Source organism: Armigeres subalbatus, chromosome 3, assembly GCF_024139115.2.
Source record: "Armigeres subalbatus isolate Guangzhou_Male chromosome 3, GZ_Asu_2, whole genome shotgun sequence".
Taxonomy (NCBI): domain Eukaryota; kingdom Metazoa; phylum Arthropoda; class Insecta; order Diptera; family Culicidae; genus Armigeres; species Armigeres subalbatus.
Window position 1 is genome coordinate 270073004 of NC_085141.1, and position 20457 is coordinate 270093460.

Genomic DNA, 20457 nt, shown 5'->3' on the forward strand with positions numbered 1-20457 from the left:
AAAAGTGTGACATAGGGGAGAGGGGTGGTTGAAAATGGCCGATTTTTGCGTTACGTAATTAATTATTGGATCTTCACTTATGTTGACTAATAGGGGAACTAGGTTTAAAATGCGCCAGTCAGCTAATACGAGCCATTGCATTTTCTGGGTTAATAGGCTAAATTAAGTTACAAAACCGATGGCAGCTGACGCCTAAACATGTTTTTAAATCAACAAATCTATAATAAAAAAATTTAAAATAAATTTGTTTTTTTCCGCCTTTTGATAAAATTTAAGCTTCCGTTCTCTTAAGGATTTTCCACTAGATCAGCGGTTCTCAACCTTTTCCTTGATATGTACCCCTTCGAATTTTTACATTCATTGAGGTATCCCTATTGTTTTTTGTTGTAAATGAAAATAACCTCAAAAGATATATGGAAAACGGACCGGAAAATTAACTCAATATATGGCTCTTCAAAATGTTGTATGAAATCTTCGTTATTCTGTAAAACTTTGCTATTCAAATTAAATTTACACATTAAGCTTTCTATAAGACTTTGATGACCTTTGGAGGCTTCCGAGCTTCTTCAAAGTAAGCTTGAAAGGAGGCTTCCGAGCTTCTTCACAGTAAGCTTGAAAGGAGGCTTCCGAGCTTCTTCAAAGTAAGCTTGAAAGGAGGCTTCCGAGCCTCTCAAAAGGAGGCTTCCAAGCATCATGAAAGGAGGCTTCAATACCTCTTGAAAGGAGGTTTCCAAGCTTCTTGAAAGAAGGTTTCCAAGCCTCTTGAAAGAAAGTTTCCAAGCCTCTTGAAAGGAGGTTTCCAAACCTCTTAAAAGGAGGTTTCCAAACCTCTTAAAAGGAGGTTTCCAAACCTCTACAAAGGAGGCTTCCGAGCCTCTTGAAAGGAGGCTTCCGAGCCTCTTAAAAGGAGGCTTACGAGCCTCTTAAAAGGAGGCTTCCGAGACTCTTGCAAGGAGGCTTCCGAGAGTCTTGCAAGGAGGCTTCCGAGCCTCTTGAGAGGAGACTTCCGAGCCTCTTGAAAGGAGGCTTCCGAGCCTCTTGAAAGGAGGCTTGTGAGATTCTTGAAAGGAGGCTTCCGAGCCTCTTGAAAGGAGGCTTCCGAGCCTCTTGTAAGGAGGCTGCCGAGCCTCTTGTAAGGAGGCTGCCGAGCCTCTTGTAAGGAGGCTGCCGAGCCTCTTGAAAGGAGGCTTCCGAGCCTCTTGAAAGGAGGCTTCCGAGCCTCTTGAAAGGAGGCTTCCAGGCCTCTTGAAAGGAGGCTTCCTGAGCCTCTTGAAAGGAGGCTTCTGAGCCTCTTGAAAGGAGGCTTCGAGCCTCTTGAAAGGAGGCTTCCAGGCCTCTTGAAAGGAGGCTTCCAGGCCTCTTGAAAGGAGGCTTCTGAGCCTCTTGAAAGGAGGCTTCTGAGCCTCTTGAAAGGAGGCTTCCAGGCCTCTTGAAAGGAGGCTTCTGAGCCTCTTGAAAGGAGGCTTCCGAGCCTCTTGAAGGAGGCTTCTGAGCCTCTTGAAAGAAGGCCTGAGCCTCTTGAAAGGGAGGCTTCCTGAGCCACTTAAAAGGAGGCTTCAGATCCTTTTGAAAGGAGCCTTCCGAGCCTCTTGAAAGGAGGCTTCCGAGCCTCTTGAAAGGAGACTTCCGAGCCACTTCAAAGGAGGCTTCCGAGCCTCTTGAAAGGAGGCTTCCAATCCTCTTGAAAGGCTCTTGAAAGGAAGCTTCCGAGCCTCTTGAAAGGAGGCTTCCGAGCCAATTGAAAGGAGGCTTCCGAGCCTCTTGAAAGGAGGCTTCAAGCCTCTTGAAAGGAGGCTTCCGAGCCTCTTGAAAGGAGGCTTCCAGGCCTCTTGAAAGGAGGCTTGAGCCTCTTGAAGGAGTCTTCCAGGCCTCTTGAGGGCAGGCTTCCGGGCCTCTTGAAAGGAGGCTTCGAGCCTCTTGAAAGGAGGCTTCCGAGCCTCTTGAAAGGAGGCTTCCGAGCCTCTTGAAAGGAGGCTTCCGGGCCTCTTGAAAGGAGGCTTCCGAGCCTCTTGAAAGGAGGCTTCCGAGCCTCTTGAAAGGAGGCTTCCGAGCCTCTTGAAGGGAGGCTTCCGAGCCTCTTGAAAGAAGGCTTACGAGCCTCTTGAAAGGAGGCTTCCAAGCTTACGAGTTATCAACGAAGTTACTGAGCCTTCACGCCTCTCAAATAGAGGTTTCAAGTCGTTAAAATTTTTGTTCTTTTAATCTTTTGTTGCACAGGCATACACTATGCAGGTTGTAGTGGGCAGGATTCAATAGGTTTTGATTTGCTGACCGCCATGCATAATACAATACAAAGTTTTCAAATCTAAAAATACATAAATTTTAAAACAATATCAATAAGTTTTATTGGAATTGTAATACATCCGCCATTACGCATTTTGGTACGAGGTACCCCCTGGGGCCGGCAAAGGTACCCCCAGGGGTACATGTACCCCAGGTTGAGAATCGCTGCACTAGATAAAAACATTTTTTCAATAATCTTTGCACATGTCTGGAAAAACAAATTAGTAAAGATTGTGCCAAGTTACTAAAAAGTTAACTTTACTACATTTTTCATAGAAAAACACACATTTTAATAAAACCTCTGCATGCAGGATAAAACGCGCCCATCTGATGTGCTTGACTATGGATGTCATAGTTTGAGAAGGGCGTGTGCCAATAATAATTTATTTTTAAATAATTATCAATTAAAAAGTAAAAAAGTAAGAATTGAAAAGTGAGAAAATAAAAGTGAAAAGTGATGAGTGAGAAGTTATGAGTGATGAAAAGTGAGAAGTGAGAAGTAGGAATTGAGAATTCCACTAAAAAGCCCTCAATAGTTTTATAATCAATCGTGAATTGTAAGCTGAGATTTGGGATATGAGAACTGAGGAGTGAGATGGGAGAAGCGAGAAAAAAGAATGAGTATTGAGAAGTGAGAAGCGATAGGCAAGCAGTAAGAAGTGCGAAATAAGATGTGATCAGTGAAAAGCGAGAAGCAAGTAGTGAGGTGAGAAGTAATAAGCGAGATACTTTGTGTGAGAAATGAGCAGCAAAAAAGCATGAAGAGGAATATGACAATTGATAAATGGGATGTGAGTAGTGAGAAACGAGACGTGAGAGGTGCAAGGTACAAGTGAAATTGCAGAATAGAGAAAAAAAAGCGAGAAGAGAGACGAAGGGAGAGTAGTAAATAGTATGGAGACTACTCAGAATAGAGTTTTTTTCAGCATAGATTTTTGGGCATCCAAGAAATCCCTGGAGTTGGAGCTAAAGATCTACAAGCGTAGCTGAAGACCAATCGGATTGTTTCAATTATGGCACATGTCCTTCTGGATGTGTAGAATATAATGAGCCAACGTAAGAGATTCTGGGTCATTCAAGAAATCCCTGGAGTTGGGCCCTAAGATCTACACGCGACACTAAAGATGTATCGGACTGTTTTAAATGTGGTACATGCTCTTTTGGAAGTGTAAAACAGAATAAGTCAAAGGCAGAGGTTTTCGGTCATCCAAGAAATCCCTGGAGTTAGGTCCTCAGATCTACACGTGTAACTAAAGATCAATCGGACTGTTTTAAATGTGGTACATGTCCTTTGCGCTTTAGCTTAGGGGCCCTCCTTAGCCGTGCGGTAAGACGCGCGGCTACAAAGCAAGACCATGCTGAGGGTGGCTGGGTTCGATTCCCGGTGTCGGTCTAGACAATTTTAGGATTGGAAATTGTCTCGACTTCCCTGGGCATAAAAGTATCATCGTGCTAGCCTCATGATATACGAATGCAAAAATGGTAACCTGGCTTAGAAACCTTGCAGTTGATAACTGTGGAAGTGCTTAATGAACACTAAGCTGCGAGGCGGCCCTGTCCCAGTGTGGGGATGTAATGCCAATAAGAAGAAGAAGAAGACATGTCCTTTTGGATGTGAAGAATAGAATAAGTCAGCGATAGAGGTTCTTGCTCATCTAAGAAATCCCTGGAGTTAGATCCTCAGATCTACACGCGTAACTAAAGATCAATCGTACTGTTTTAAATGTGGTACATGACCTTTTGGATGTGTAGAATAGAATAAGTCAACGGTAGAGGTTTTCGGTCATCCAAGAAATCCCTGGAGTGGGGTCCTCAGATCTACACGCGTATCTAAAGAACAATCGTACTGTTTTAAATGTGGTACATGCCCTTTTGGATGTGTAGAATAGAATAAGTCAACGGTAGAGGTTTTCGGTCTTCCAAGAAATCACTGGAGTTAGGTCCTCAGATCTACACGCGTAACTAAAGATCAATCGTACTGTTTTAAATGTGATACGTGCCCTTTTGGATGTGAAGAATAGAATAAGTCAGCGATAGAGGTTCTCGGTCATCCAAGAAATCCCTAGAGTTAGATCCTCAGATCTACACGCGTAACTAAAGATCAATCGTACTGTTTTAAATGTGGTACATACCCTTTTGGATGTGTAGAATAGAATAAGACAACGGTAGAGGTTTTCGGTCATCCAAGAAATCCCTGGAATTAGGTCCTCAGATCTACACGCGTAACTAAAGATCAATCGGACTGTTTTAAATATTTGCCCTTTTGGATGTGAAGAATAGAATAAGTCAGCGGCAGAGGTTCTAAGTCATCCAAGAAATCTCTGGATTTAGGTCCTCAGATCTACACACGTAACTAAAAATCAATCGGACTATTTCAGTTATGACACATGTCCTTTTGAATGTGTAGAATAGAATGAGCCATCGTAAGAGATTCTGGGTCATTCAAGAAATCCCTGGAGTTTGGATCTACATGCGTCTTTAAAGATGTATCGGACTGTTTCAAATGTGGTACTTGCCCTTTTGGATGTGTAGAATAGAATAAGTCAACGGCAGAGGTTTTCGGTCATCCGAGAAATCCCTGGAGTCCTCAGATCTACACGCGCATCTAAAGATGTATTGGACTGTTTCAAATGTGGTACGTGACCGTTTGGTGGATGTGAAGAATAGAAAAAGTCAACGGCAGAGGTTATCGGTCACCCAAGAAATCGGACTCGCATAACTAAAGTTCAGTCGGACTGTTTAAATTATGGCACATGTCCTTTTGGATGATTAGAATAGAATGAGCCATCGTAAGAGATTCTGAGTCATCCAAGAAACCCCTGGAGTTAGGCCTTAAGATCTTCACGCGACACTAAAGATATCTCGGACTGTTTTTAATGTGGTACATGCCCTTTTTTGATGTGTAGAATAGAATAAGTCAGCGGCAGAGGTTCTTGATCATCCAAGAAATCCCTTGAGATTGGCACACAAGTCTGCACGAGTAACCGAAGATAAATCGTTCGATTTTAAATGTGGTAGATGCCCATTTTTGATTATAGTATATAATGTATCTACGGCATAGGTTGTCGGTTATCCAATACATACCTAGAGCAAGGCCTTAAGATCTACTACAAAACAAAAGAGAATTGCCCTTTGTGGTGCATAGGCACAGGGCATGTATCATATTTGAAATAATCCAATTGCTCTATGGTTACTTATGTAGATCTAAACGCCTTATTCCAGGGATTTTTTAGACAACCAAGAATTCATACTTTGGACACATTCTATTCTATGGATCACAAAGGGCATGCTCCATATTTGAAACAATCCAAGTAACCTTTGGTTACGAATGTAGATTTAAGGCCTTATTCCAGGAATTTCTTGGACGACTAAGAACTTATGCTTGGAACGCGGTCTATTCTATCCATCACAAAGGGCATGTAGCATATTTGAATCAATCCAATTGATCTATGGCTACACATGTAGATTGAAAGGCCTGATTCCAGAGATTTCTTGGATGCCCAAGAACCCATACTGTGAGCACATTATATTCTATGCATCACAAAGGGCATGCTCCATATTTGAAACAATCCAAGTAACCTTTGGTTACGCATGTAGACTTAGGACCTTATTCCAGGGATTTCTCGATCGATCAAAAACCTATGCTGAAAATGCGCTCTGTTATATGTTTTATAAAAGGCATGTGCAAATTTTGGAACAATTTATTTGATCTATAGTTACGCATGTACAGTGACCGGCATAATAAAAATCCCACTCGCCGTTTTTCATACAAAATGGTTAACTTTGGAGATCTAGATCTCGATTGCGTGTGAACCAATTTTGCTGAAAATTTTACTAGAGCTCAGATATAACTTGAATTTTACCACACCTGATTTTCTACCATATTGATTCATAGAGTAAACAATTATTGCGGTAATACCAAAATGAATTTTTTGACCAAAAATTATTTTTTAAATATCTTGAATTCTATAGGTTGTAAACTGATGACTTATTTACCAAAAACGCGTATTTTGGCAATACAAAAAAGTTTGCGGAATATACTTGTACACTAAGAGTTGTAGTTTTCAAGATATTATAAAATCATTTTTTTGCCAAAAAAATTGTTTTGGTTTTACCGCAATAATTTTTTACCCTATGAATCATTATGGTCGAAACTTAGGTGTGGTAAAATTCAAGTTATATCTGAGCTCTGGTCAAATTTTCAGCAAAATTGGTTCACACACAATCGAGATCTAGATCTCCAAAGTTGACCATTTTGTATGAAAAACGGCGGGTGGGCTTTTTATTATGCCGGTCACTGTAGACCTAAGAGCTTATTCCAAGAATTTCTTGGACGACCGAGAACCTATGCTTGGAACGCGGTCTATTCTATGCATCACAAAAGGCATGTAGCATATTTGAATCAATTGAAGTAATCTCTGGTACCGTTTGTAGACCCAAAGGCCTATTCCATGGATTTCTTGGACGACTAGAACCTATGCTGGGTACGCATTCTATTCTATGTGTCATAAAGGGCATGTACCATGTTTAAAACAGTCCGATCGATTTTCTGATGCTCCTATAGACCTTATGGCCTTGATCCAGAGATTTCTTGGACTATCAAGAAACTATGATGTGAACACATTCTATTCTACGTATAGCAAAGAGCATATACCACATTCGAAGCAGTCCGATAGATCGTTGGTTACTCATGTAGACCTTAAGATCTCACTCCAGGAATTTCATGGAAGCGTGATACATGTACCGTGAACAGAAAATCGTGATTTGGATCCGTAATGCACAAGATTACATGCGCCCACCAAATAAGTTAAAGAATAAACATATCTTGTCAACTAGTTACACGTAAATTTAGCAAAAAAAAGATTAACGTTTCATAAGCTTTTATTGCAATGGAAACGAGAATAGGACTTTTCATAAATTGATACTTGATTCTTCTGTCAGTTCAATGCTGTTTGTTTACATTTTTAGGCTGGTGCGTTTTAGCCTCGGCTGGCGCGTTTCAACCCGCATGGTTTGAATTTGCACGAAAATGCAGCGCTTCAAAATAAAATTGTTTTCTCGGAATATAATTAGTTTTTCGTCCAAATTTTTATTCCGTATTATAGATGGTAAGTTAAATTAGTGGTTAACACATTGGAAGTACATAATTTCGACCATTATCAACGTTAAATTCGAAGATTTGCTTAGAAGGGGGCATATTGAACGTCCCTCCCCTAATAATCAAACCCCAGTGTAAATCCGGCTGAATGTAAACACTCCAGAAATGCTAAAGCTATCATTACACTGTTTGTCATAATGACAAATATTTGTCAAGTCAGCCTGATATCCATGTCGATTTCTAATCGGTTTGATAGATGTCCGGATCAACTTGACAAACAGTGGACTGCGGGCTTAAAGGGCATAAACTTGAAAATAAGAAACACAACACACGAGAGTCCGCTGCAAGATTGAACAGAGTGAACGAAAGCCGACGGACTAAGTGAAATCGGGCTGACCTGTGGCTCATCGCGTGTGTTACCGTTGCATGCTTGCATCAAAAGTGATCCGGAACGCATTGACCGGCATCATCAAAGGTGCACAAAAGAAGCTTCGTTAGCGCGGCAAATTGAACACAACGTGTGTTGGTTTGGCGCAAGCATCGAGATTCCGGGGGGCCATACATCCAGCACCAGTATCGATTACCACAAGATCGAACGACTGGGGCAGCGAACTGACGGGATCTCGCACGGCGTCGTTCTTTCAGAATACGGTCCACATCCGAGCAACAGAAGAGCTTTCCCAGGAAGCTAAAGGGAACACACATTGTTGGCGATCGTTCCTCCAGTAATTTTTCCGGAAGTTTCTCCAAGAATTCCTCTAAAAGTTCTTTCATTATTAGGGGAGAAATCCCTCCGGAAGTTCTGCCAGAAATCCCTCCGGAGATCTGCCAGGAAATCCTCCGGAAGTTCCTTCAGGAATTCCTCCGGAAGTTCCTCCAGGAATTCCTCCGGAAATTTCTCCAGGAATTCCTCCAGAAGTTCTGCCAGAAATCCCTCCGGAAGTTCTGCCAGGAATTCCTCCGAAAGATCTGCCAGGAATTCCTCCGGAAGTTCTGCCAGAAATCCCTCCGGAAGTTCTGCCAGGAATTCCTCCGGAAGATCTGCCAGGAATTCCTCCGGAAGTTCCTCCAGAAATTCCTCCGGAAGTTCCTCCAGGAATTCCTCCGGAAGTTCTTCCAGGAATTCCTCCGAAAGTTCCTCCAGGAATTCCTCCGGAAGTTCTTCCAGGAATTCCTCCGGAAGTTCTTCCAGGAATTCCTCCGGAAGTTCCTCTAGAAATACCTCTGGAAGTTCCTCCAGGAATTCCTCTGGTATTTCCTCCAGAAATTCCTATGGAAGATTCTTCAGAAATTCCTCCGGAAGTTCCTTCTGCAAATTGCTCCACAAGTTCCTCAAAGAAATTTCTCCAGAAGTTCCTCAGAGGAATTCTTCCGGGAGTTACTCCAGGAAATCCTCCACAAGTTCCTTCAGGAATTCCTTAAGTTCCTCCAGGAATTCCTTATGTTCCTCCAGGAATTCATCCGGAAACTCCGCAACGAATTCCTCAAAAAGTTCCTCCGGAAGTTCCCCAAAGGAATTCCTCCGGAATTCCCTCAAAGGAATTATTCTGGAAGTTCCTCAAAGTTCTTCCAGAAATTTATCCGCAGTTTCAAGCACCAATTTCCTGTTTCCAATCATCGAGTCCATTCCGGTTATATAGCATGGGTTTTCAGTCATTTCAGCAAACCGGAAGTCGACCATCTTGAATTTCAAAATGGCGCCAAACACCAATTTCTGGCTTCATATCATCAAGCCCATCCCGGCAATACCCAGTTTCGAAGCTTTTGTCAATCAAATATACTGAAAAACTTTTCCCTTATTCTTCCATGTCTTTTTTATTGAAAGTTTTTTCGATGTTTTTTTACACAGATTTTCGAATTACGGCGGTTTTTTACAAGGTTTTTTACGGGGTATGTGCCCCCTCGTAAAAAAAAACTGGGTGTATGCTATTGCCCATAAATGCATAACAGTCACATGTTTGCGCGATTTTCTATCACCATGGGAAAGTTGTGCATTTATGGGCAGTGCAGGGATACCAGAAACATATAAAAACCCAGATTAATCCACCTAGCGGCGATGCTGCCTTTCTCGTTCGTTCAAAAGGTTTGGAAAAATCTAAAATAACACCAATATGTGCTAAGAAAATTATTTTGAGCTTTTTAGTGGAATGTCTTCACTTGTCATAAGACGAGTTTGTACAATCCCATTTAATTCCACCACATGGGATTGTACAAACTTGTCTTATGACAAGTGACCAATATGTGATTTGGTCTTATTTTTCATATTTGTTTATAGGCATAACAAAATTTCTCGCCAAACGCAACTTGTTGCAAACAAAACGGATGAGTATAAGTGCAAAACATGGCATTTTATTTTGAAGTTTTTAAATTAGTATTTTCGCCATAACTTCTGAACCAATTGTACGATCCGGCCAAATTTCTATAAGAAAAAATGTGACAAGATTCTGCGTCGAATGCAATCTGTTGCGAGCGACCTAAGAAGCACACATATTGCACATCAATCACAGTAACTTATACATGACCGGATTCATTCACAATATGGTTACTGACCCCAGATTAAATCAAATTTTGTTCAACTTGTGTTGCTTGCGGAATAGATGAAGTCTAAGTGTTAAAAAGGGAGCTATACTTTTTTGAATTCTTTTTCACAATAAATAGTAATTTGACCATACCTTCTAAGCCCATAGTCCGATCTGACCAATTTTCAATAGGAAACAATGGGATAGGATTCTGCGTCGAATGCAACTTGTTGCGAGCAAATCGGTTGAGGATAAGTGCCAAAAAAATGAGTGACATTTTACACGCGATTTTTTCGTATGAATTTGTATTTCTGCCATAATTTTTGATCCCATAGTCCGATCTGGCCAATTTAGAATAGGAAACAATGGGACAGGATTCTGCGTCGAATGCAACTTCTGGAAGTAAATCGGTTGAGGATAAGTGCCCAAAAAATGAGTGACATTTTTTACGCGATTTCTTTGTATGAATTTGTATTTCGGCCATAATTTTTGATCCCACAGTCCGATCTGGCCAATTTCAAATAGGAAACAATGGGACAGGATTCTGCGTCGAATGCAACTTGTTGCGAGCAAATCGGTTGAGGATAAGTGCCCAAAAAATGTGTGACATTTTTTACGCGATTTTTTCGTATGAATTTGTATTTCTGCCATAGTTTTTGATCCCATAGTCCGATCTGGCCAATTTAGAATAGGAAACAATGGGACAGGATTCTGCGTCGAATGCAATTTGTTGCGAGCAAATCGGTTGAGGATAAGTGCCCGAAAAATGAGTGACATTTTTTACGCGATTTTTTCGTATGAATTTGTATTTTGGCCATAACTTCCGAGCCCATAGTCCGATCTGGCCAATTTCCAATAGGAAACAATGGGACAGGATTCTGCGTCGAATGCAACTTGTTGCGAGAAAATAGGTTAAGGATAAGTGCTTGAAAAATGAGTGACATTTTTTACGCGATTTTTTTGTATGAATTTGTATTTTGGCCATAGCTTCTGATCCCATAGTCCGATATGGCCAATTTTCAATAGGAAACAACGGGACAGGATTCTACGTCGAATGCAACTTGTTGTGAGCAAATCGGTTGAGGATAAGTGCCCGAAAAATGAGTGACATTTTTTACGCGATTTTTTCGTAGGATTTTGTATTTTGGCCATAACTCTCGATCCCATAGTCCGATCTGGCCAATTCCAAATAGGAAGCAATGGGACAGGATTCTGCGTCGAATGCAACTTGTTGCGAGCAAATCGATTGAGAATAAGTGCCCGAAAAATGAGTGACATTTTTTACGCCATTTTCTTCGTATGAATTTGTATTTTGGCCATAACTCCAGATCCCATGGTCCGATCTGGCCAATTTCAAATAGGAAGCAATGGGACAGGATTCTGCGTCGAATGCAACTTGTTGCGAGCAAATCGATTGAGGATAAGTGCCCGAAAAATGAGTGACATTTTGAGTAGTTTTGCGCACACACACACATACACACACACACACACACACACACACACACACACACACACACACACACACACACACACACACACACACACACACACACACACACACACACACACACACACACACACACACACACACACACACACAGACATCACCTCAATTCGTCGAACTGAGTCGATTGGTATATAACACTATGGGTCTCCGGGCCTTCTATAAAAAAGTTTGTTTTTGGAGCGATCATATAGCCTTTACAGTATACTTAGTATACGAGAAAGGCAAAAACCTTCCACAAAAATCTCGACTTCTAAAGAATTGTTTTCGCTTCACACAATCACGGATTCTTATAATATATAGAAGTTGACACTTTCTTCTAACAAAACTGAATTGATTTTAACAATAATATAAGAAATTTTTCAAACTTTGATGTCCCTGTTATGGAATATAAATACTTTGGATAAATGGCACATATGATTTATTTTATCAATAGCTTGCGAGTTCAGTATGCTTTTTTGCGCAGCTATTATTACATAATTAATTAAAAGTTTTGTTCAAATCGTTATACAATTTATGTAGTAGATAATGTTGGAAATAATCAAAATCTGAAACATTTATGCAGTAAAACGTGATTTGTTGACGAAATTTTTATTAAAGAAGAAAATTCACCCGACAATATTCCCTGACAATGTAAAAAATGCAACTGCTTAAGCCATCAGTAACTCACAAACCAATCCACAAAACAAAGAAAAAAACCGCTTTACAATTTATATAGCAAACATTTTTTTAAATCAAAATTTATTCTACACACTTAAAATAAATCGCAGATTTCTGTAAAATTTCACCGAAATCTCAACAGCAGAACTGTTCAGTAAAAATTTTACAGATTTTTTGGTAGTTTTGACAGTTGAACAAAGGAAAATACCGCAGAAAATCGGTGAAATAATTACCGAACAAATCTGCTGTTGAGATTTCGGTGAATTGAAGCAAAATTCACCGAAATCTGTGAAATGATTTAAGTGTGTAGAGCATACACACACACATCTGTTATTTTTGCCAGCTATATATAATAGAGATAGTCATACAGTACAAATTAGATACAATCAACAAAAATAAGGTTGATTACGGAGTTAAAAAAGCGATAACTGGAATTTCAAATTTAAGATTATTAAAAGCAGTTTATGATACCTAAACTTGGTGGACAATGATTTGATTAACCGGTATCTGCCTGAGTGAAAGAAAAAAAATGTTGTCAATTTATTTATTGTCATATCTGCCTGCTTTTATCATTATTCTGCTCATATGGATCCCAGAACATGAAATATATAATATTATGTTGGAAGCTGTTGTGTGGTCCCTCTATCCGTAGTTATTCCGGTACGTGACTGGGTCAGATGCAGTAAATTTGCCCTTAAGATCTGAGGGGACGTTTTCTGTTAAGAACGCACGTGGTAGCTCTCTCTAAGAGAGAAAATCGTCAGATTCAGCTTGCCAGAATGAAGCTGTCAGTGTCGCCAAAAATATTTGATCATCATTCATACAATTGCTTCAGAATCTGCAGTAAATGGAGAACAAAAAGAATTGGCAACAATTGGGAATGAATTTATCACTCCTGCAAAGGTTCGGCGAGAGAAAAACAGCAGCGCTAAGCAATGAGGACAGTGGGTTCTGTTAAAAAGCTGCATATATCCACAAGCAGGCTCCGCCAAAGCGACCGTGTGCCGCTCAAAGCGCACAAGCCCAAGTCCTGGTGTTCGGTGGGACCCTAAACAGACCTGACACGACGGCCCTCCGACGAGACGGGAAGTTTGCGCAGGCCCAATAAGCCGCCTTTTAAAACAACCATTACGAACGACATAGAAGATAATACGACTCGATACAATCGGCAACGACCTAGGCGACGAATAAAGGATCACGATTGGAAGCTCGGAACATGGAACTGCAAGTCGCTAGGCTTCGCAGGCTGCGACAGGATAATCTACGATGAATTACATCCCCGCAACTTCGACGTCGTAGCACTGCAGGAAATCTGCTTGACAGTGTGGAAAAGCGGGCATCGAGCGGCTACCTTCTATCAAAGCTGTGGCACCACCAACGAGCTGGGAACCGGCTTTATAGTGCTGGGCAAGATGTGCCAACGCGTTATTGGGTGGCAGCCAATCCACGCAAGGATGTGCAAGCTGAGGATAAAAGGCCGTTTCTTCAATTATAGCATCATCAACGTGCACTGCCCACACGAAGGGAGACCCGACGACGAGAAAGAAGCGTTCTGCGCACAGCTGGAGCAGACATACAATGGATGCCCACTGCAAACGTCAAAATCGTCATCGGCGACATAAACGCATAGGTAGGAAGGGAGGAAATGTATAGACTGGTCATCGGACCGGATAGTCTGCATACCGTATCGAACGACAACGGACAATGATGCATAAACTTTGCAGCCTCCCGCGGAATGGTAGTCCACTTTCTTCCCCCGCAAGAATATCCACAAGGCCACATGTAAATCACCCAATCAAGAAACGGAAAACCAAATCGACCACACTCTAATCGACGGTAAATTCTTTTCCGACATCACGAACATACGCACTTACCGCAGTGTAAATAATAAATCCGATCACTACCTCGTTGCAGTATGCCTGCGCTCAAAATTCTCGACGGTGTACAACGTCCGCCGCGGCTAAACATTGGGCGGCCACAAGACGGTAGACTAGCCCAAGACTACGCGCAGTAGCTGAAAGTGGCACTCCCAAAGGCAGAGCAGCTAGGCGCAGCGTCTCTTGAAGATGGCTGGAGAGATATTGGATCCGCCATTGGAAGCACCGTAACGTCTGCACTAGGCAGGGTGCCCTCGGATCAAAGAAACGACAACGAGAAAAATGCAGCATGGGCAAAATTGCTGCAACATCGTACGAGGGCAAACGAGGCAAACGATACAAACAGGCGCGGAACAGACAAAACTCGATTTTTCGGAGGAAAAGGCGCCAGCAGGAAGACAGAGACCGAGAAGAGACGGAGCAACTGTACCACACTAATAACGCACGAAAGTTCTATGAGCAGTTAAATCGTTCACGTGTCACAGCCAGATATGTGCAAAAACATAAACAGGAAAGTTCTCACGAGCGAGCGTGAGGTGATCCAAAGGTGGCGACAACACTACGAAGAGCGAATGGCGATGTGGCAGACAACGGTGGCGGTATTAACGAACCTGGGAGCATGCGCGCAGGACATACGACTTCCGGCTCCGAATCTACAGGAAATCCAACAGCTACTAACAGATGATGCAACCCGTGGTTCGTTCGCCTCCTCCACGTACCGTCCGCCAGTTGCACCCCACCATAGATGGTACGCAGCACTTTCCTTTCGAAAATTCCCAGTGCGCGTTGGTCCTCCACGAACATCGTCCAGGTCTCGTGTCCGTAGAGAACAACCGGTCTAATAAGCGTTTTGTAGATAGTCAGTTTGGTACGGCGGCGAACTCTATTCGATCGGATCGTTTTGCGGAGTCCAAAGCACGTACGATTTCCTGCCATGTTGCGTCTCCGAATTTCTCTGCTGGTATCATTATCGGGTTCACCAGTGAGCCCAAGTACACGAAATCTTCAACCACCTCGATTTCATCACCACCAATACAAACTCGTAGTGGGTGGCTTACGTTGTCCTCTTTCGAGCTTCTTCATATCATGTAAGGTACACCGGGGCAAGTTGAAATGCGGGGTAAGTTGAAACGGAAGCTATCATTTAGATAGGAAATGAGCGAATGCCCTGATTTTTTTTTCAACAAACTACGCCCCTAAACGCATCTTTCCGGAAGATTGCAGCTTTCAAAAGCAATCCCTGGCATTGTTTATTTTTCGCCCTTTGCAAAATTCAAACCAACTATTTGACGTGCCAATGAAGCAGGTCTCAAAATGATGTTTGGAAGAGTATTTTCATCAAATTTTCACGGTATGTAATCATTCAATGTTGAATAAGCATAATGGTTATGAAAAATCGATGAAAGACCCGTTTTAATTTTTGTATTTTGGTTGATTGAAATTGCTCCGCATTTTCAACCCATCGGGGCAAATAGAAATGCGTGGTGCGGGGCAAGTTGAAACAACGATTCAAAACGTCACCCTCACAATTAAAAGTCATATTTTTTCCAGAATTCAACATGGTTTGTAAATATATACATTCGGAAAACATAAATTTATAAAAACATGCAAACTTCTGAAAACAAAATTAATGAATTTCCACACATCCCGTCACGAATGCAATCCTCCTACAATATGGTTTCACAGTGTGACGTCACACGTATGTAGCCACGGCTGCGTTCTGATGAATTTCTTCCATATTTGACAGGTATCGGTGGTTTGTATATAAACAAAGGTTCATCCGCTTGCTGCGGGAGATATGATGAACCTCATGAACCTACCACCGATAAATGTCAAATTGAGTTCATTCGTTTGAGTTTTTGAGGTTATGTTTATTTGATGTAAAACCTTATATCCACTATAATGAAAAGGGGTCATACTGCAGTTTTGAGATTCCGTAGATTGAGCATTGATTCTCAAAAAAAATAAAAATAAAACATATAGAATGTAAACTTCGTTAACTCCACCTTTCACTTCCCCAGCCTCCTATTTCTCCAATCGAGGAGTTTACGCTGGTTAATTAATGTGAATTTATGAAGAAGCCAGAACCGAATTAATCGAGTGCACAATATTTAAGTGAACCAAATAATGAACCATCCTGAATAGTAATTTGAGTGAATTTTTTACACTTGTTTTACATGCAGAAAAACAAAAATAAATTGAAAAAATTGCTATCTTTAGAAAATTGACATTATATTCTTTATCTGTAAATATTCCTTTGGAACAATTAAATGGACCATATTTATGTTTATTTTTCGTGTAAAAGAGTATCAAAATCAGGAATGTGACTTTTATATAAAAAAAGTAAATATCAAAATGAGACAATAAAAGTGACATTTGATTTTCAAATTTCTAGAATAAAGCCTACTGTTTTGTCAGTTTTTCTTAAACAGGAGACAATTTTAAGCTAATTTCTGAAAGAAAATCAAAATCGTCAAAAACTTACATGGGACTCTTATGCGAATCATGGCAGTATTCTAGTCACCTTTACAACCTCGTGCTTCTTGAGTCTCAATGAGTACATACATGTACATACTATGTCTGTATGTAACGCAGTGTTTCAACTTGCCCCGATATACGGGGTAAGTTGAAACGATGCATATAAAAAAATAATTTCAGTATACAAAATATTTAAAAAAAAGTTTGGTAAGGTTACTTATTTTTTATGTATAATCTTTGGCCGGGGGGCCCTCCTTAGCCGTGCGGTAAGACGCGCGGCTACAAAGCAAGACCATGCTGAGGGTGGCTGGGTTCGATTCCTGGTGCCGGTCTAGGCAATTTTCGGATTGGAAATTGTCTCAACTTCCCTGGGCATAAAAGTATCATCGTGTTAGCCTCATGATATACGAATGCAAAAATGGTAATCTGGCTTAGAAACCTCGCAGTTAATAACTGTGGAAGTACTTAATGAACACTAAGCTGCGAGGCGGCTCTGTCCCAGTGTGGGGATGTAATGCCAATAAGAAGAAGAAGAAGAAGAATCTTTGGCCGGAACTAGCAAACACCGCAAACGGATTCGAAATTTATCAAAGGATGATTTTTTTACAGCACTTCGAATTTCAACTTTGAAAAAACCGTTTCAACTTGCCCCGGTGTACCTTACTTCGTCTTCGACGTGTTGATTACTAGTCCAAGCCGTTTAGCTTCGCTTTTTGTCGGATGTAGGCTTTCTTCGTCTTCTCAAAGTTACGTGCCAAAATATCTATGTCGTCGGCGAAGATAAATAGCTGGGCGACCTTCGTGAAAATCGTACCACTCGTGTCGATCCCTCCCCTTTGTATTACTTCCTCCAAAGCGATGTTGAATAGCAGACAAGAAAGACCATCACCCTCTGCGTGTTTCGAAGGGACTCGAGAACGACCCTGAAACTCGAACTACGCTCATCACATTTATTGTTAAAAAATGTGAAAAATAAGATATCAGATTTGTTGCCAACTGTGTAGAACGTCTCTGCCGCAGATGACATTAAAATAAAGCAGGTGATAACTACCAGGATACAAGTATATATTGATTTTGGAATTCCAGTTGTCGCCAAAAATGTGATCGTCATAATACTTTCCTAGTCCTTAGAACAGGTTTCCTAACGCTTGGTTTTTGGTTTTCATTCCTGCACGTCTTTCACTTTTTCCCTCTGCCCACCCCTACTACACCGCATCCAGAAGACGCACCACCCTCAAAAAACGTGTACGGTTTTCGTCCGCCGATCCGACCGAACATCATCAATCCAGCTACCGAGGTTCGCCCCACTCCTTCGTTGAGCCATTCTCAACGATTCACTCAGGAAGTGGCACAGAACTCGACCAGATCAACAGCATTTCATCCTGGCGCCGGATGCCTTCCAGCAAGTACTCGCCCATGTTCGCGTCCCTTTGTGACAGCCACAATCGGCTCCGAAGGCAAAGGAACGAACGTTTCGGACGAAGAGCACGTGGCCTGTACAAAACGGCACCCTATTAAGATTGATGTAAATGTGCGGATCAGCCCGAAACCAAAAACCAACGACAAGGAGGAGTGCGAAGACTAGAGGGCCAAACCCAACGAACCTTGGTCTTAGTATCACATATTTACAATGTGAAATATTTAGAACCTTTGAACATTCCAGGTATCCATGCAAGTTTCAATCCAGTTCACAGTGTATTGTGTGATTTGTTTTCTGAATTCACGTAGTCTTAGATTTTTCTTAGTAGACTTAGTAGATAATTTGCAAACCTTCGTTATCATTGTATAATTATTCAAATTCGTAGAAATGAAAAAAAGGAGTTAAGACAAACCAATAATGAACTGATGGAGCGTCTAAAGCAAGTATGGGCCAATTACAAAGAAATCAGTCCAGCTTTCCAAAAACGGAAGTATATCACCGAACAGCTGGAAGCAGATTCAAACCTTTCATCGGCTTCGAATAACGAATCTGAGGTATGTACCGTGCCAGACTAATCTCATGTTTTCGTGTGTTTTCTTTTTCTCTCTCGCGACCGCTACAGGCAGGAAATAGATGTCCTCCAGAACAATCTCGAATTCCTCTCACAACGCATAGAAACTAATGGTACAGCAGCTTCCGTTAATCAAGATAATCAATACGCTTCAGTCTCAGCCACCGCTAACGACAATCGCTATGAAACTGAGCAAGCTTTCACTAGGCCTACCCATGGCAATTATAGCAACTACTCCCCTACAGCTACTAATGATCAAATTGCACCAACTGGAATTGCTCAAAGTAATTCTCGCACGTCTCCGAGCCAGTCTGTTGCGCGAGATGGTGTGAACTATGAAGGTACCGTTCTGGAAATAGATTTTACCAAGTACGCACTAATCACATTTCCATCAACACACTTATTGGGCCTTTCGAGAACCGCGAAACGTGCTTCGTTCTTATAGAATTGTTTTATTCATTGCATACGACCAGAGACGGTAGTGCCTATCAAACCAGCACATGGCTAATTCAAAATATTCATTTATGCTTCCAACACAATCATTCGCATCTCATAAGCACATCGGGCGCCGGGCGCGGTGATTTCCGGCGAGAAAATTCCCACAATTCTTCACCAATTCGGCTTGGCTTCGAAGGGCTCTATCGTGTTTCTTAGTGGGAAAATACCTATGTTATACGTATATTGAAGCATGCATACGATGTCTTGATTTTTTGCTATGTTAGCCATAATTCGATTCCCTCCGTAGAACAAATATTGTGTTAGTCTAAATTGAAATTTTGTAGGTATATTATATTGATATAGATTGTCTCAGAAAGCAGCTGCCCATGATCTCATATTTATAACATTGTAACTTATGCAATTGAGACAAATCTTCTTCTTCTTCTTCTATATATATAAAAATGAATTTCTGTCTGTCTGAACCTTATAGATTCCGAAACTGCTAAACCGATCGGCGTGAAAATTTATATGCAGCGGTTTTTGGAGCCGGAGAAGGTTCTTAAGATGGTTCGAGACCCCTCCCCCCTTTTGAAAGGGAGGCTCCCATTCAAATAAAACAGAAATTTGTGCATAACTCGAAAACTAATCAATTTTAGGCGAAACGAAGTTCGTCAGGTTTGCTAGTTTTACATAAATGTTGAAATTGGATTAATTTTTTACATTCAAGTAAATCAGATAAATTTACTAATTTGGTCTATTGGTTTCGCTTTGCGATTCGTTCGAGCCGTTTCTCAATTTTAATTTTGCTGGCGCAAACTCGTAGCCATTTTCATTCAAAAGAGCGTTCGAACGTAAACGAGAATATGGGTGAATATCTGGTTTTAAAGTTTGTGTTTTAGTGATAAATCCGCCTACTTTTCCATACCATTCCCAACCGCCTGCATTCCATTCCATCCATAAATCAATAAGTGCTTTGAGGTCACTCCTGACAGAATCCAAGTTTCAAAGTGCTCGCGTTTTCGGGGGCACACCACTCGATACTGAAGCAACGCACAACTGTCATTTTTATTTTTTCACGCTGCTGCTAAGCTGAATCAAAATGACAGTTGTCCGCCGCCTCCGTATCAAGTGGTGTGCCCCCGAAAACGCGAGCACTTTGAAACTTGGATTCTGTCAGGAGTGACCTTAATGAAGTTTTGCAGCTAACGTAAAAACAACAAGACACTAATAAAATGCTCCGCGAGACAAGACATCGCGCCCGAAACTGGTCGATGTAAAAATTTTTTTTTTTTTTTTTTTTTGTGTCTTTATTAAGGAGACTTTCAGCCCGAGGCTGGCTCGTCTCCGCACTCGATGTAAAAAGTTATTTTCTAAATCTTAGTTTATTTATTCAGCTTTTCATCTAAACGGATAACACTGAATCAACAATTTGACGCCACAATACACGGTTCGAAGCCGCTTAGTTTATCTTAGTAAATCTTAGTTGACGGGTGTAAAAACGATAAGTAATAGAGTAGAGGGGGGCAAGAGTGCGCGTGGGGTAAGCGTACGTTTTCGATTTTTTGTAGTTATAAAAAAAGATAAACTAGCAGCACTGCATCAGTTTGAT

General features: G+C 41.2%; 1 protein-coding gene across 3 annotated transcripts in view; it reads left to right on the forward strand.

The window, feature by feature from the left end:
- LOC134224257 (uncharacterized) overlaps window positions 1-20457 on the forward strand; it is a 53241-nt gene that overhangs the window by 21348 nt on the left and 11436 nt on the right. The window contains exon 10 of one of the 3 annotated variants that reach the window (XM_062703582.1): window positions 18462-18751. The exons of 1 other annotated variant lie outside the window; for it this stretch is intronic. In XM_062703582.1, the coding sequence (XP_062559566.1) occupies window positions 18462-18751 (290 nt within the window). Of the gene's footprint in view, window positions 1-18224; window positions 18394-18461; window positions 18752-20457 lie in introns of all 3 variants that reach the window. One more of the 3 variants, XM_062703581.1, reaches the window with a different exon arrangement.